This window comes from Penicillium macrosclerotiorum, assembly GCF_028827735.1.
Source record: "Penicillium macrosclerotiorum strain IBT 26536 chromosome Unknown utg000006l_segment0_segment0, whole genome shotgun sequence".
In the NCBI taxonomy this organism is placed as follows: Eukaryota; Fungi; Ascomycota; class Eurotiomycetes; order Eurotiales; family Aspergillaceae; genus Penicillium; species Penicillium macrosclerotiorum.
In genome coordinates, this window is record NW_026643085.1 from 3,477,327 (window position 1) to 3,492,168 (window position 14,842).

Here is a 14,842-nt window from a genome sequence, read left to right on the forward strand (position 1 = left end):
GCATCTTTTTGGTTGCCCTCGATATAGTATATCTTATAACCTTAGAGGAATAGGGCTTCTTTCTAAAATGCTATCCTTATCTAATATTGATATTAAATAAATAGACGATTATCGCGATAGCTATTCAAAAAATCACCAATTAGTTCTATAGCCTCGATAACTCTAGTTGGCATAGTTCTGGTTTCTTGATGACTACAGGAGGCTTTCAATTAACTAGGGGAAATATAAAAATACTTTCCGCTTAAGATCTCGTTTCTTCTCGTAGTCTTCATTTTCGAGCTTAGAAGTTTAATATATAGTGTAGCGCTAAATTCCGTGGTATTAATTATTGGTCGTGTAATTACTAGAATCGGCGCAGCTCGAATTCTTCCTTGAATCTTCAATCTTGTCACTCTATTCGCTGGTTTCCAACGGAGGCTCGTCCTGGATACTTGGCGGTCCACAATGGTTTATTTATTCTGGGACATGCCTTGGGAAGAATTCCCATTTGGGGTTTCTTTTGTAGCGTATCACAAGAGAGTCCAGTGTGTCCCAAGAGAGTTAAGACTACTTTATCACCAAATTTAACTCCATGCCGTACCAACGCCGCAGAGGAAATATCTATATGCTTGGCAGCTAGGAAAGAGAAAGCACTAGCTGAATATGAGAAATCTCGGGGACCGGTCTATATGCCGCATCCTGTTGTAAGGGATCCTGAGGGATTCTACCTAATATTCGTCTCTAGATAACCTCGGAGTCCTATCCCTCCTACTCCGTGCGACCTGTCATATTCCTAGAGTGACTCCTAAGCGATTCTGGTGTTTTTAGCCTGAGACCCAAGATCCCATCTTTTCAATCTTTCAAGATTCAGTTTTTGTGCAATATAGGACTACTAGTGTTTCGTGTCTTATTCATTGTAGATTCCTTGCCTAATCGACAGCCTACTACGCTGACAAGTAGTATCTTACACCTTTCTAGCTACCAACAGAAAAAAGAAAGCCCCCCTAAACTACCATCATCGCCCCCTTCAATTCATGTTCATGAGACCATCCAAAGCGAAGAGTACTAATGAAGGTGAAACTTCTGGTAGCTAAAGAAAAGATGGAAGGGTACATTCTAGGTTGCCTGGTTTCGCCATTATTCCTAGTAAAATAGATCGCGATCCAGTACTAATTCTCAGTCTTTAGTTTGAGTTGGTATACAGAAGACTATCGGAATTTAGTATGGTTCTAATTCTAGATTTCGACTAACTACTAAAGACCAGAATCACTATCTACGAACTAGGCTCATCCACTAGGGGTAGTAGGATTATCAGGGAGGAGCTCTAGGGATATGAAGAAGAGAAGATATCTAACCTCTACTTCCCTATTATACTACCTCCCTTCTATAGCATGTTGACGTTGACCGTCACACTCGCCTCCATCGATCACTCGTTTCACCTACGTTTCATCCCTTTCACGGGACGGCCCCCATGAGGGGGCCATTGATCGGCCGTCGCTTTACTCGTTTCAGTATTATAATGTGGAGACAGGGCTGAATTCTTCCCGCCTGACTGTTGACTACTTCTCTGCTCCCATAACTAGAAATTTCGCCCCATCCATGAGCAAGATGGTGCACACACGCGACAAAAAATGTCACGCCACGGGTCCTATTCTGTAGTCAGAAATGACACTGATGAGCCTGATGAAGATTCATCAGTTTCTCATAATGCTGTACCCGATTCACATAATGATATGGACCTGGAAATGACGCAGCTCAGGTAACATCGTTGGTGGGAGCCTCGACCCTCTGGAAACAAACTGACCGTGCTACTAGGAGTTCTTGTTCAACGATTTCATCAACATCACAAATTACCCACGATGGAGAGGAGAACCGTGATGAAGAACTTGCATTGGAGGATCTCCTTAAAAAGGCGCCACAGAATAAGCCATGGGAGGATCCGGTGCGGTGGTGCGTCTATGCGACGGCTGCGGTACTGCTCGTCAACATCATCATTACTGTCACTGCAATCGGGACATCTGCTTCTCATTATGGCCCTCTCAGTTTCGGCTCTATAACAACCTATCGAGGTTCCTGCGACAGAGTCTCATATATGAAGACTGGCATTCACCTAGTTATCAATGTCCTAAGTGTGATTTTGACTGCGACAAGCAGCTATTGTTGCCAGATCCTTGTTGCACCTTCACGATCAGACATAGACCGAGCGCATTCTAGTCGTTCCTGTGTATCTATCGGTGTCTTCAGTCTTCAAAACTTCGAAAACACCAGCCGGATATGCAAGTTCCTGTGGATTTTGCTGATAGGGACATCATTCATGATGCAGTTGATGTAAGTATTGGTCAAACTCTATCACACCGGATGTTTATTGATTAGTATCTTACCAAAAAGTTATAACTCGATATTCTATTCTTCTACCAACGCTAATTCCTATGCGGCACTTGTCGCATCAGAAGTCTTCGTATCAAACCACAGTGTTCCAACTTCTACATACGAGGATGTTTCCTGTTTCCAGAGAGATAACACGATGTGGAACATGACAGGGTGGAGTTTACCGGAATTTCGTTCAACTCTCCTTAATGGCACTTTCGAAAAACTCAGCAAAGAAGAGTGCTTCGATACGTATGCTGTCGACTATCTGAGCGATAGGCGTACTGTCGTGGCTGTGCCGTCCGATCCAGTGCCCATTAATAGCAGTCTTGCCTTAGCTGCATACGGATTCCCAACACGCATGACCGGAGCCATTCCGGATAACCCAATTGGCACCCTACAGCGGAGAATGATCGGCGACAGTGAAACTAGTGGCTTTGGATGGATGTGTGCCAACCAAGGAGATGAAATGGGCATTTCTTGCTCAAGGAATGACTTTCAAGGATCAAGTCCATGGGTTCTCTTCTCAGTGTACTACCCTAAAATTACGCAGGTCAATGTGACAGATGGTGACTTTCAAGTGACGGCATTTTCTATTTCCAATGAAAGGGGGGATCTGCAATCTAAGGCAAATTTGACCGAGAAAGCGATAGATTCATTTGTTAACTTCCTCCAAGACAACCCCACCGTGAGTCAGACTGAATCATATTTTGAAAATGTCGCCTGGTCAGAGTCAACAAGCAGCTGGCAAGTGTCATCTTACTGTGACGGATTGGAAGATTTGTCTTGGCAATACCTACAAACCACCAGCATTGGGGGCGGTGGAGGGGATTGGTACGGTATCAGTCAAGACATTGATTACTGCCTAAGCCAGAAAACCGACGAGGAATGTGAACTTTTATATCACTTGCCAATTGCCTTTGCCATGATCTTGTGCAATATTATAAAGTTAGCGTGTCTGTGGCGCCTAGTTTATATCAACCGTCACGACCTCATTTTGAATATTGGGGACGCAATATCCTCTTTTCTCCAACGTCCCGACCCAACTACAAAAAATCGCTGCATGCTTTCACACTCAAAAGTACACCCATATCCTGTCGATGATTGGTGGAAACGATCTAAGAACCGACAAGGAACGGGTGTTGTGATTTCCGATACACCTCACCCCGAGGAAATTTCCACGAAATCTCCTAAAATATGGAGCAATGCGAGCAAAGCGAAGATTTGGATCTCGACTTTGGTCGTGTTGATACTGTATATTTCCATGACACAGCTCCTACTGCAGATTCCCGTGAACAATTACCTGGAAAAAAACATTTGGGACTCGAAAGGATTCTCCCAGACGACACCTGATACCCTGCTGCTCAATCTTTCCACGAGCTACATCGGCATGGAACTTCTGGCCAATACACCACAGGTCGCTGTGTCGCTACTATACTTCTTCCTTAATGACACACTCACGCGCATGCTTCTCGCAGCGGACTATAACAAATACGCTGTGTCCCGCCGCCCGCTGCGAGTATCTTTTCCTCGTGGCGAGCAGCGATCGACATTCTATCTCACCATCCCATACCGCTATAGCGTGCCATTCTTGCTAGTCTTCACGTTGATTCATTGGCTTGCTTCCGAAGGCATCTTCTATGTCCAGATCTTACCATATGATATCTATGGTCATCCCGTCTACTCTGCTATTGTGATGACATGCAGTGTGTCGACTATTCCATTCCAGATTTCGATGTTTCTCGCAATCTCGATTTTTCTCGTCATCGCCTTTTTAGGGGCTAAGAGGTTCAAATCCCAGGCCATGCCGGCTGTATTTGAGTGCAGTCTCGCTCTAAGCGCGGCTTGTCACCCACCTGCTGACGACTCTAAAGCTGCTTTCAAGCCGGTAATGTGGGGCGCTGTGGAGAGGGGCAAGTTAGAAGAAGAGTATTTGCATTGCAGTTTTAGCTCAAAGAGAGTGGAAACACCTATTGAAGGTGTGAAGTACGCTTGAAAATGCGCCCTTTAAAATTGAACACGTATGGAAAACCACTCATTCAAAATCGTCAATTTGTTCCAATGGTCCAATCCCAGGAGATCATAATTTATTGAGTTCAAGAGAATACGTACAAACTGTCCATACAACGTTTCCGCTTGCTGATCTCAACGTTTGAGATAGGATTCGGGCGGTTTTCGAAGCCAAATTCAGGTAGATTCAAGGTTTTACTCATCTTCATTTCATGATCAGTATATTTCATGCTGGTGAAAATGCCTAGGCTAAGGGAACTCTCCTCTTAGTGCCCCGACGTAAACGGTACCGGAATAGAGGCATGCTCGCTGCGACCTCGCTGCGGACCTTTTCTTCAGAAAACATCATCGCTTCGGGCTCAGGAAGCCGAATCATGGCAGAGCCGCCATCCTTCAATTTCATGCGGAGCACTACATTAAAGTATCCTACTTTCGGGTGCTCCCGCCGCGTGACCGCGATGCACAGGAGTACGAACATCACAACCCTACCCCTAATAAGGTACAGTATCGAGAAAAAAAGCCATTGAATATAGCAAGGACCACCAGTTCCTCTGTGCCACCGCAATTATTACAGGAATTCTCGATTCCTCATTATTTTTGTATGGTATCCTGGATAGACTCGGAACTCAAAGCCGTAACACGCTAGTCAACGAGGCAGGAGATATTCAATACTGCGTAATAGTTTACACTGTTAGATAATACTATGTCGAGTATCGTATTATATTGGATTCTAATTTTATTAGCCTATATAGTATCCTAATATATTGACATAACGCTATTCCCACCACAGTACGCCATCCCTATGCATCACAATGCGCCAAGGTAACCATCTCTTTTACGAACTGATAATAACAAGTTCCAGGCCTTGTTACGTATCCCCATATCGGTCCTTCACTGGGAAACCATCTCATTTTTATCCCACAATACATATATCTGATTGTGATGTGACGCCATATAAGGCTAGACTTTGTGCTTCCCAGGGCATACAGCTCCATCGGCCTACATTAAGCGCACGTAATGTGGAGTTGATTCTTGTAGGCTCCCCGCTCAGCCTGAAACTCCGCAGTCAATAGATCTGACTTGGCATTTCAGTATGCATATCCAACTCACGCCGCTCATGTCGCGCTCGGGTCGAACCGATCATTCTGGATTGTTTAAAGGGATATTATATTTTGGTCAATACAGTAGGACCCTGTGTAGGCTTGTGTGAGTAAGATCTAATAGAATGCGATCCTCAATATGATGATATCTATCGAGCTCAACTGGCTGATAGGGAGTGTTGAATATCTCCTACCGCGCTAATTGGCGTCTTAGAGCGCTGAGCTCTGAGTATCCCTATCAGAAAGCAGTGAGGAATATATATATCCTCGCGATATTATATAACTTCTTCTTGACAGAGAATGAGTTCCTGAACTATAGGACCCAAGACTTTAGGATTATTAAAAAATTAATATTTCAGGAACTAGTGATACTATAGGGTGGTGCACACTAACTGGTGACTTGCTATTTTCAATTGGTTTGGCTTCTGTAGTTTAGTCAGTCATATAAATTTATATCTCGGCAAATATCATACCCCGGGGCGGTGGCGTAGTGGTACCGCGTGGGATTGCAAATCCCAAGATCCCGTGTTCGATCCACGGTCGTCCCTCTCTTTTTTTGTACTTATTTGCCTTCTTCGGTACTAAACCGTAGTGTCGATGCGATCTAAATTCGTCATGATACGAGCCAGCTTCCTTTAAAAGGACAGACGGCCCATTCCCTTTTTTTTTTCCAATGGATCAAGGATCAGAAACGCGTAATTCGATATCTACTGTTTGATTTGGCCGGCACATGTATCAAAACGTTCCCTCCACTCCGTAGTTTTTCTTAGATGAGATAGCCTGCTGCTGGTAAATATATTCCTGGCGACTGCAATTTCTACATTTCGCAGTCTACTCGCTATAAAACCCATAAGTTTGGCCCACAGCCAACGATTATCTTCCATCCTTCTGGAAAAGAAACGCCCAACTCAGGAAACTCTGGGATGGGAGCATTTGAATCGTGCAGACAACCGGGGCGTTCTCCTTTTCTATTAGTGTGTATTCTCCTCGCCTGATCAAAAGACATAAGGATCGCCACTCGCGTGGCAGACATCTTATTCTTATTCTTTTCCTTTTCTGACAAAATAGCTATCGTAGCCGCCGAGGGTCCACCTGCGGCGTTTGGTCCTTTCCGTGAGCGAACGAATCACGAAAGTCGCTTCGTCTCGGTTCGGTTACCCGCGAACTACTAGCGCTGTGTGTCGTTCGTCGTAAAAAGCAGATCTAGAACCTGCCTTTCAAAAGGGGCAATTTAGCAAGTGCCACCTCGACTATCATTGGTTCATTCGGAAGCTGACTCAATAGTTCATCCTGATCAAGGTAAAAATAGCGGCGACCACGTCAACAGGTCAGCCATAAGCTTGATTTTGTCAGTAGAAATCGGTTGGAGCTAACCTCGAAAAAATTAGTTTATACTATTTGATCGAGACGTACGGACAACGCCGTGCGAACCATCAGCCTCGATCGATCAGATTATGCCGGATTCCCCGGTCATCGCTTCGCATGGCTATGAGATTCCTTAAAGCTCGAGCAGAGCCTATTTCACCCAGAATTTGAAGGGCGCTCGTCCCGTCGTATTTTTCTTCCCTAACCTATGACTCTCTTTAATCATCGCATTTATTCCGCTCGTTAACTCCTTTTTCTTCGAACATCCTTTACACCGACACAAGGAGAACAATTCCGTTGACACTCCATTTTGCAAGTTCTTATCAAGATGGCCTACTGGCTGTCCCTTGTCCTTTTCATTTATGGTGTTTTTGCACAGTCAGCATTTCAATACGAAGATGATGACTACATTCAATATCGCACTGTCAGTCTCACTCTGTCTTGATGACCATCGGACTCATTCTAATCCCGTTTATAGCTCCCTAAGCATCGCATAATAAAATGGAATATTACCTACCATGATCGATCGGCTGTTGCGCCTGGATATTGGTTTACTGCCCCGTATTGGACACACGATGGTGATAAGGTGACAAACCAGTGGGTGCCGTATCAGATTGGGCCTCATATCTTTGATCAAGACGGAGTTAGTGATCCCACATCTTTCAGCAATTTGTCCCCGTGAATCATATACTAAATGTCCCATAAGGTTCTGATCTGGTCCGGCTCCGTTGAATTCAAGAACCTGAATGTATATGACTTCCGAAGGATCGATCTCCCGGATGCGACTGGTAAACTACAACCACACTTATCCTGGATGAGATGGCATATGCCGTACGACATGCAATCTGACGGCATGACCGCGGTTTATGATAACAACTATCAACCCAAAAAGATTTTGACAGTTCCTGCACACGAGGTGGACACGCACGAGTTCAATGTGAAATACTCCCCCAATGTCCTACAGATCCAAACTCGAGGCGAGGTGATAAAGCTGGACGAGCTTGGACGACCAGAAACCGAACAGGTGATAACCAATAACGGCTTCACCGAGACGAATCTCATGACTGGAGAAAAGATATTCGAATGGAGAAGCAACAATCGTGTCAAGCTTGATGAAAGTTATATCACACGGGTAGAAGACCAGCATCCTCATCCGGATTATATGCATACAAATTCTGTTGACAAGAATGACAATGGAGACTATCTGCTTTCTGCGCGACACACCAGCACAATCTATCTCATCTCAGGCAAGGATGGTCACATCATCTGGCGCCTCGGTGGAAAGAAAAACAATTTCGAAAAGAATTTTGACTTTTACGGTCAGCACAATGCTCGGTTTATTTCTGTGAACTCAACACATATGACAATCTCCCTTTTCAATAATGGAGCAATTGATACGGACGTGCGTGAGCCAGTCTCATCCGCTATGTATGTTCAACTTGACCTGGTCAAGATGAAAGCGACCGTTTTGCAGCGCTATATGCGTCCAGACGGGGGTGTTACTGACCGGCGAGGAAATATGCAAACCCTCTCCAATGGAAATGCCCTGGTATGTTGGTCCTGGGATGGGTATATGACCGAAGTTTCCCACGATGGGCGACTCTTAATGGAAGCTCGATTTGCTTCCGATCGACATGACACATATCGTGCATATAAGTTCCCTTGGATTGGCCGCCCCTCCTATCCGCCAACTCTTATGTCGGAAACTTACGGCGTCAATGGCTCTGAGCTCTCAACAGTCTTCCATGTGAGCTGGAACGGTGCAACCGATATCAAATTTTGGCGATTCTACGCCCGCAATAACTCAACGACTGCAAAAAAAGTGATTGGTATGGTGTCAAAGAAGGGATTCGAGACATCTTTCATTGCTCGCGGGTACATGGATTGGGTATCTGTTGAGGCATTAGATGCCAACCTAGAAGTTCTCGGGGTATCTCCTGATTCTAGAACTATCCCTCCAGAGTATTGGGCTGCTGAAGCATCATTGCCACGACCAGATAATCCCGAAGCTCCACACGCAGATAAGGTCACAGACATGCAACAAGCTTCTAATCAGGCTGTAGAGTTTGTTCTTCTTTTCTTTGCCGGTTTTATTGCCAGTGTTGCATTTGGTACTGTGATGCTATACCGAAGAATTATTACACGGTTGATTCTCATGTCCTTTTCAAGGCTGATCCCGGACGGCTATGCACGAGTGTGGATGGAGGACCCTGATGATCTGGAGAGCGGAGAAGATGAGATGAAATCTTGGAAAGAAAAAGAGTAGTTCACATCTGCCCAATTTTGATTTTCACAGTTATATTATATGCATTTGCATTTGAGGGCGAGGGAGTTCTTGCGGCCAAATCCTACTTGCTGTATTTTCGCTGATAATCGTTGCATTTACCAGTTCTCTTCACAAATTCAATGGTCATACCCGTTATTTTATATACATAAGTTTATAATTATTGAACTAGTGCTGAATTAGGCTGAGATTGAGAATCAGCATTATGTTATGGGATTCTGATAATTGGTCATCCCTTCAAATTCTGAAAATGGTTTGATAAAACCACCGAGAATTATTTCGCTCTAGTTGTAAAGCCCCGGTAGTACGTAAGATTCGGTGAAATTCCAGAGTAAAGACGAATCCTGGCATTGAAATGCCCTTCCAGTATGTCATCTGGCTCGATAGCCTTGCAAAGCGTAGAGCCGCTCATAGAACCCGTTCAAAATCCGGTCATTGGGAACTGTCAATTCAAATGGGGTATGGCTATTGAATCGCGAAAATTCTGGATGATCAGATAAACCTTCAGCTAGTCCATTGTCCTGCATTTCCTGGACATAAGACAAAATCTCTCTATGAACATATGTGTCTGGGAGACTTTCTGGGCTGCCGTACTTGATCTCGAAAAGTCCTTCGACCGCCGTTGCTCTGACAGAACAAACATCTGGGAGCCCAGGAATGTTTTGTGTAGTGCCAGCACTGACCGACCAAGAGACAAAATTTGCTGGTAGCCCAGTGTTTTTCTATTAAGTTTGTGTAATAACCAATAGTCTTGAATTCTCCAAAGAGGGTGAACTCGCGATGATCAAGAGCGAAAGGGCTCATGCTGTCCGGCTTTGAGGGAAGCGCAATTAGAAGCTTTCTTGCTTTCACTGTTTGTCGACCGTGTGGTGTTTCTAAATGCAGTTAAATTCCGTCATCATTTCGATACTGGGTAGATGTCATACAGCTGTTTAAGAAAATGGCTCCTCTTTCCAGACCCGGCCAGACGCCCTGTATATAATTTATGCATGCTTAAGTTTGATTTGCGCAGGTCGACGCTTCACCAGACTATGGAACTGTCGAGAATTTACGGCCGCGAGGACCTCAATATCATGTCCTTGACATCTGCCTTCTCGGATGTTGGGTCTAGTCCCCACACGTCAATCATGCCACCGAAAGTTGCATTGACTGGTTCATCGTTCGTTCCGAGGCCCTCCACCTGCAGGACCAGTAGACACCGCTTCCCGCGCACACCATTCTTCTCATCGACATTCCACAAATGTAATAACCACCCACTCGCTAGAAGATCATCATCCGACACATCTACAGACCGGGAAGACACAATGCGCAACCCATCTGAGTCCTGGCGATAATGACGGAAGTAGGTAATATGATCTTTCGACACGCGGAATAGACTCATTGCCTGGCCACCCGGCCCCTTGACCCGGAGTTCATCCGATTCGAAATTCTCGTCAGAAAATTGCAAAGTTGGCTGCTTCTCTGCAGGCAAATTCTCATCTGCATGAGATTCAACCAGGAAAAGACCAACAGGCAAAAAGGCACCATCGACAACATCCGTCCACTGGAAAGGTCGTTTCATCGTACCTCCCCTCTCTTCAATCAGACACTCCGGAAAAGGCAGAAACATCATCATCCATTGATACTTTTCAACAAGTGCAGATAGAAACCTCCTCTTGATGTTTTCCATAGGAAGGTCATAACTGACTTCAATATTCTCCAACTCCATTGCACCTACCAAGGCCCAGCAAGAGTCCGCCAACACACCATACATTCTGCTATATTTCCCAGCCAAAATGAAAAGAGGACTATACTCGAAGAACATCACTAGTCCGGACTGAACTAAATTCTTAAGTGATCGACGTAACCAGATCACGGACTCTGGTGATTTTGGTAGCAAATGACCGAATTGACCAGCGCCAGGTCTTGTGGTATCCGGATCATGTCCTTCGCTTTGGATGAAGTAGCCGGAGGCGAGGTTGAAAGCAAGAGTCGAGACAGGGATTGAAAGATCTCGAACGGTAGCTTTGCGGCCGGTATAGAATCTGCTATCAGAGAGTGTATTCCCGTGCCCGTCGATTAGACAAGTGCTGCTTAGAAGAACACCTTCTTGTAATGTCCAACCGGACTTCAGCCAACGTTCATCCGCTTGCGCAGTTTCGATGTAATTGTCGACCTTTCTTGTGTAACTTTGGACAATTGTCGGGTCTTGAAAGCCAGGTTGTGACATTTCTAGAAGGAGTACCTCTTTCAGAGCTGAATCATCTTCCCATGATGTGGAATGAAGCCAGACAATGCTTTTGCTCGAGTTTTTGTATATATGCCTAAAAAAATCAGAGAAAGCAAGTCAGACATGGATTTAAAAATGTATCACTTACAATTGCTTCCCAATCTCCTCTCCTTTGGCTTTGAGAAGCTCGGGAGTGAGGTCTTGCACGCGGCCTTGAGGAACACACATCCAGTCCCACCAAATATACCGGGTGCCAATCTTCCGCATGACTTCTCTTGCCCTTGCCAAGCTCCATTTCGAAGTGGTGGGTACTGTCCAAACAATCCCTTTGGGCACATCCAGGGCGGGTTTATCCCACTGTGCAATATACCCCCAGGTATAGGAAACTATTCCATAGCCTTCACCTTCCAGTATCTCCTTTGGAACCTCAGTGTAGGGCTGTATTCTCCATTCCTGTAGATCCAGAAGCCATCTTGGAGCCTTTGGGTCGTTGGGGGGTATGTTGATGGGTTGCATACTTCATTGACAAAAGTAAGAGATTGAAGGACTTGTGGATGTGTTTGATAGTGATCCAAGGTGGCTTTTATCATCAAGATTGGGAGAAAGCGGGGTTGTATTCTTCACCCCACTGCAGAAAATGATCAATTCGCTGTATGTGCGCATGCTGATCATTGACTAATTGGTTTAGCTGAGTTCTGTCTTTGACCACTGGTGTGATTCATGTGCTGATTCGCACAGATGTATAGACGTGTCACAGTATCCACTCTGAGGGGTTGGAGTAGCGGCGCGGTACGAAAAGTGGCCGAGTCAAGATATTTTCCAATTGTAGGAGATGTATTGGCATAAATTGCCGGTGCTTTGGGCGTTGTGTCTAGTATATATGAGATATAAACTTCGAGCTGGCGGATATGTGCGATCTAGCCAGCCATATGTTTGGTACTTGCCAACATTGATTGCGCAAACTAAATATATGATCTAATTCCAACAATAGGCACTGCATGAATATGCCAGAGCCTCAGAATCCAGGAGCTGTAAGCCTGTGTATATGTACTTGACTTCTTCAGAGTTGTAGACCCGAGAGAATGCTGTAATCAAAAGCCAGACTCAAAATTCTCTCACTTTATTGGGAGCATCAACTTTGAGGCCGCTGCATCGAACAACTTGGAAGAAATTTGATCATACAGCTCGGCAACACTCCAACCTGGTGCCCACTGAACTTCACAGTGGACTGGCTTGCCATCCCATCTGCCTTCGGCCTTGAAAGTGAGGGGCTTGTTCGTGATAAACACATCAGTAGAGCCAACAACGTGAATCAGTTTGACGGTGGGAACTCCCTGTTCCATCACACGGACCCTTCTCTGTGCTTCCTCGACGGTATTATCAATACCATCACCAATTTCTGTGAGAGCTTTCTGGATTTTGCGAATCTCCGCCTCGACAGCTTCGTGATCTTGGAGCTTGTGCCTATAGTCATCCTCAAAAGGTCTGGTTTCAAGCTCACCCTTCAACTTCTCAACATCCTTTGCTAGCTGCACCTCCCTCTCTGTAATGCGGCCTTTGTTCTTTATAAGTTCCTCGAGGGCAAGGTTGAGTTTTGCCTTGATATTTTTGGTTGTGCTTTTGAGCTCTTCGATCGTCTTGATCTTTCTATCCCATTCGCGGTCCCGATCTCTTCGCAGAGCCTCAATAGCTTCGGGAATTTTACCTTCCATAATGTTCTGTATAGCAACGGAAGCGTCCTCGAGCGCGTCCCCTGCTTTCTTGAGCTCTCCCTCGATTTGCATCCACAAGGGAGAACTGAAAGCCTTATTTGCTGCATGCCGAATTTCTGCATCGATTGCTTGTCTGTATCGGATATCCTTCAACTGGGCCATAGCCACCTCGGCCTTAAGGTTCTGTAGTTGCAAATAGTTAGCTGTGGGACTATTCAGATCAGGTCTCAGTTCTCCCTTACCCAGGTGGTCACATAGGCGTGATCCCTCTTCCACCACGGCTTTTCCCATTCCGCCCAAGCCTTCCTCCGACACTGATCCCACCACCATTCCTTGTCCTTCGCCTGTTCTGCAAGTAGATCATGGTGAGTTTCTGTTTACTAATTCCAAAGTTTCAATTTGAGGAAAATCCAGACTTACTTTCCCACCATTGCCAACTCCTGTCAGCCTCTTCTTTACTCCTCAAGATATCGCCAAAGGACGCATTTTTCTTGTCTTCCAACCTCTTCTTTTCCTTGTCGCAGTTTTTCTCGTTTTCACGCGCAGCTTTCAGCTCGGTCTCATAATCTTTCTGTTTGTTTCGTATTTTTTTGTTGAACCTCCGCTTGATCTGTTCTTTCTCCAATTCAAGGTCATTGATCTTGCTCTCGTTATCCTCTTTCTTCTCCTGGGCTTCTGCCACTGCATTCTCTAGTCGATCGAGCTCTTTTTCCAACTCTTTTCTCTCCTGAGTATCTTGATCAATTTTGACCTGTCGATCCTTTACTTCTTGATCGACTTCCTGCTTGAGAAGTTCCAGTTCGATCTTCAATTTGTCCAGATCGGCTTGTTTCTTATACACCTGGCGCTGAAGATCCTCCTTGATATTCTTGCTCAAGTCCGATGCCATTTTCCCAATCGTCTCGATAGTGTTGTTAATGGCCTTGAAGAAGGCTCCAACTATATCAGGATTTAGTTCGGCCGAGAACTCCATGACTACACCCTCCAAGGACTGCGAGCTTGGAACTTCAGCCTTCGCCTTTAGACGCAACATGATGCTTTCCGTGAACTTGAGCGAGATTTCGGCTTCCAAGCGCCTCTTCTGGAGATATGCGTCGATTATAATGCTCAGTTCAATGGCATGGAAGCTGATTTTACCATCCACAAATATCTTTTGTTTTTCGCCCGTCATCTCGATGTCCATGGTGGCCCGCTTGCCCTTTGACCTGGCTGATTGAATCTCAAGGCCACCGATGTTGAAATGATCAATGCCTCCCTTAATCCTGATTCCGTCTTCGAAGACTCGACCATCGAATTCGCCCTTCTTGCCAAAGAATTCCATCATACCTCTAACGTGTATGCCTCTGTCATAGCGCTGTTGAAGTATCACGCCACCAGTAGAAAACAGGAATTTGACCTGACGGAACACTAGGAAGTCTTCTCCTCCATTCATGGTCTGCAATCCTTGAACTTCTATCATCTCACCAGCCAGACGAAGAAGTTTCGAGATATTGATTTCCGAAATGTTGACGGTGATGACTTGCTCTTTCCTCAAGCCTAAGCCCAGCGTCATGTCAGCATGGAAGTCTCGCCCAACGTCGATTGCTCCGCTGAAAGCCATTTTGCTAAGACATGTTAGAACTATAGATAGCACAAAGGGGTACGTTCAACCTACTCAGGACCTTGGGCCCAAACTGTGGCATAAGTGATTCCGGCTTCCACACCAAGCTTTGATACAACAACCTTGTCGTTCAACTTGAAGGGATTGATCCATTTATCTTTCGGATGCATGACGCTGGAAATCTGTTGAGAATGCGATGCACCAATACCTTGGTTC

At 45.2% G+C, this 14,842-nt stretch overlaps 5 protein-coding genes across 5 annotated transcripts; 2 read left to right on the top strand and 3 right to left on the bottom strand.

Moving 5' to 3' along the window:
* Positions 1 to 1,610: 1,610 nt before the first annotated feature.
* On the top strand, positions 1,611 to 4,342 carry N7462_006529 (uncharacterized protein; the record flags this gene model as incomplete). Its single annotated transcript, XM_057078247.1, has 3 exons — positions 1,611 to 1,738; positions 1,795 to 2,307; positions 2,368 to 4,342. The coding sequence occupies 3 exons, from the start codon at positions 1,611 to 1,613 to the stop codon at positions 4,340 to 4,342; spliced, it is 2,616 nt and encodes an 871-aa protein (XP_056933827.1).
* Positions 4,343 to 7,149: 2,807 nt separating this feature from the next.
* N7462_006530 (uncharacterized protein) lies at positions 7,150 to 9,087 on the top strand (the record flags this gene model as incomplete). The annotated part of the gene is made up of 3 exons (XM_057078248.1): positions 7,150 to 7,245; positions 7,300 to 7,464; positions 7,528 to 9,087. 3 exons carry the CDS (start codon positions 7,150 to 7,152, stop codon positions 9,085 to 9,087), a joined length of 1,821 nt encoding a protein of 606 aa, XP_056933828.1.
* A 1,066-nt stretch (positions 9,088 to 10,153) lies between these two features.
* N7462_006531 (uncharacterized protein) lies at positions 10,154 to 11,830 on the bottom strand (the record flags this gene model as incomplete). Its single annotated transcript, XM_057078249.1, has 2 exons — positions 10,154 to 11,408; positions 11,463 to 11,830. The coding sequence occupies 2 exons, from the start codon at positions 11,828 to 11,830 to the stop codon at positions 10,154 to 10,156; spliced, it is 1,623 nt and encodes a 540-aa protein (XP_056933829.1).
* A 599-nt stretch (positions 11,831 to 12,429) lies between these two features.
* Positions 12,430 to 13,356, bottom strand: N7462_006532 (uncharacterized protein; the record flags this gene model as incomplete). The annotated part of the gene is made up of 1 exon (XM_057078250.1): positions 12,430 to 13,356. The coding sequence occupies one exon, from the start codon at positions 13,354 to 13,356 to the stop codon at positions 12,430 to 12,432; it is 927 nt and encodes a 308-aa protein (XP_056933830.1).
* Positions 13,357 to 13,420: 64 nt separating this feature from the next.
* On the bottom strand, positions 13,421 to 14,626 carry N7462_006533 (uncharacterized protein; the record flags this gene model as incomplete). Its single annotated transcript, XM_057078251.1, has 1 exon — positions 13,421 to 14,626. The coding sequence occupies one exon, from the start codon at positions 14,624 to 14,626 to the stop codon at positions 13,421 to 13,423; it is 1,206 nt and encodes a 401-aa protein (XP_056933831.1).
* Positions 14,627 to 14,842: the final 216 nt, after the last annotated feature.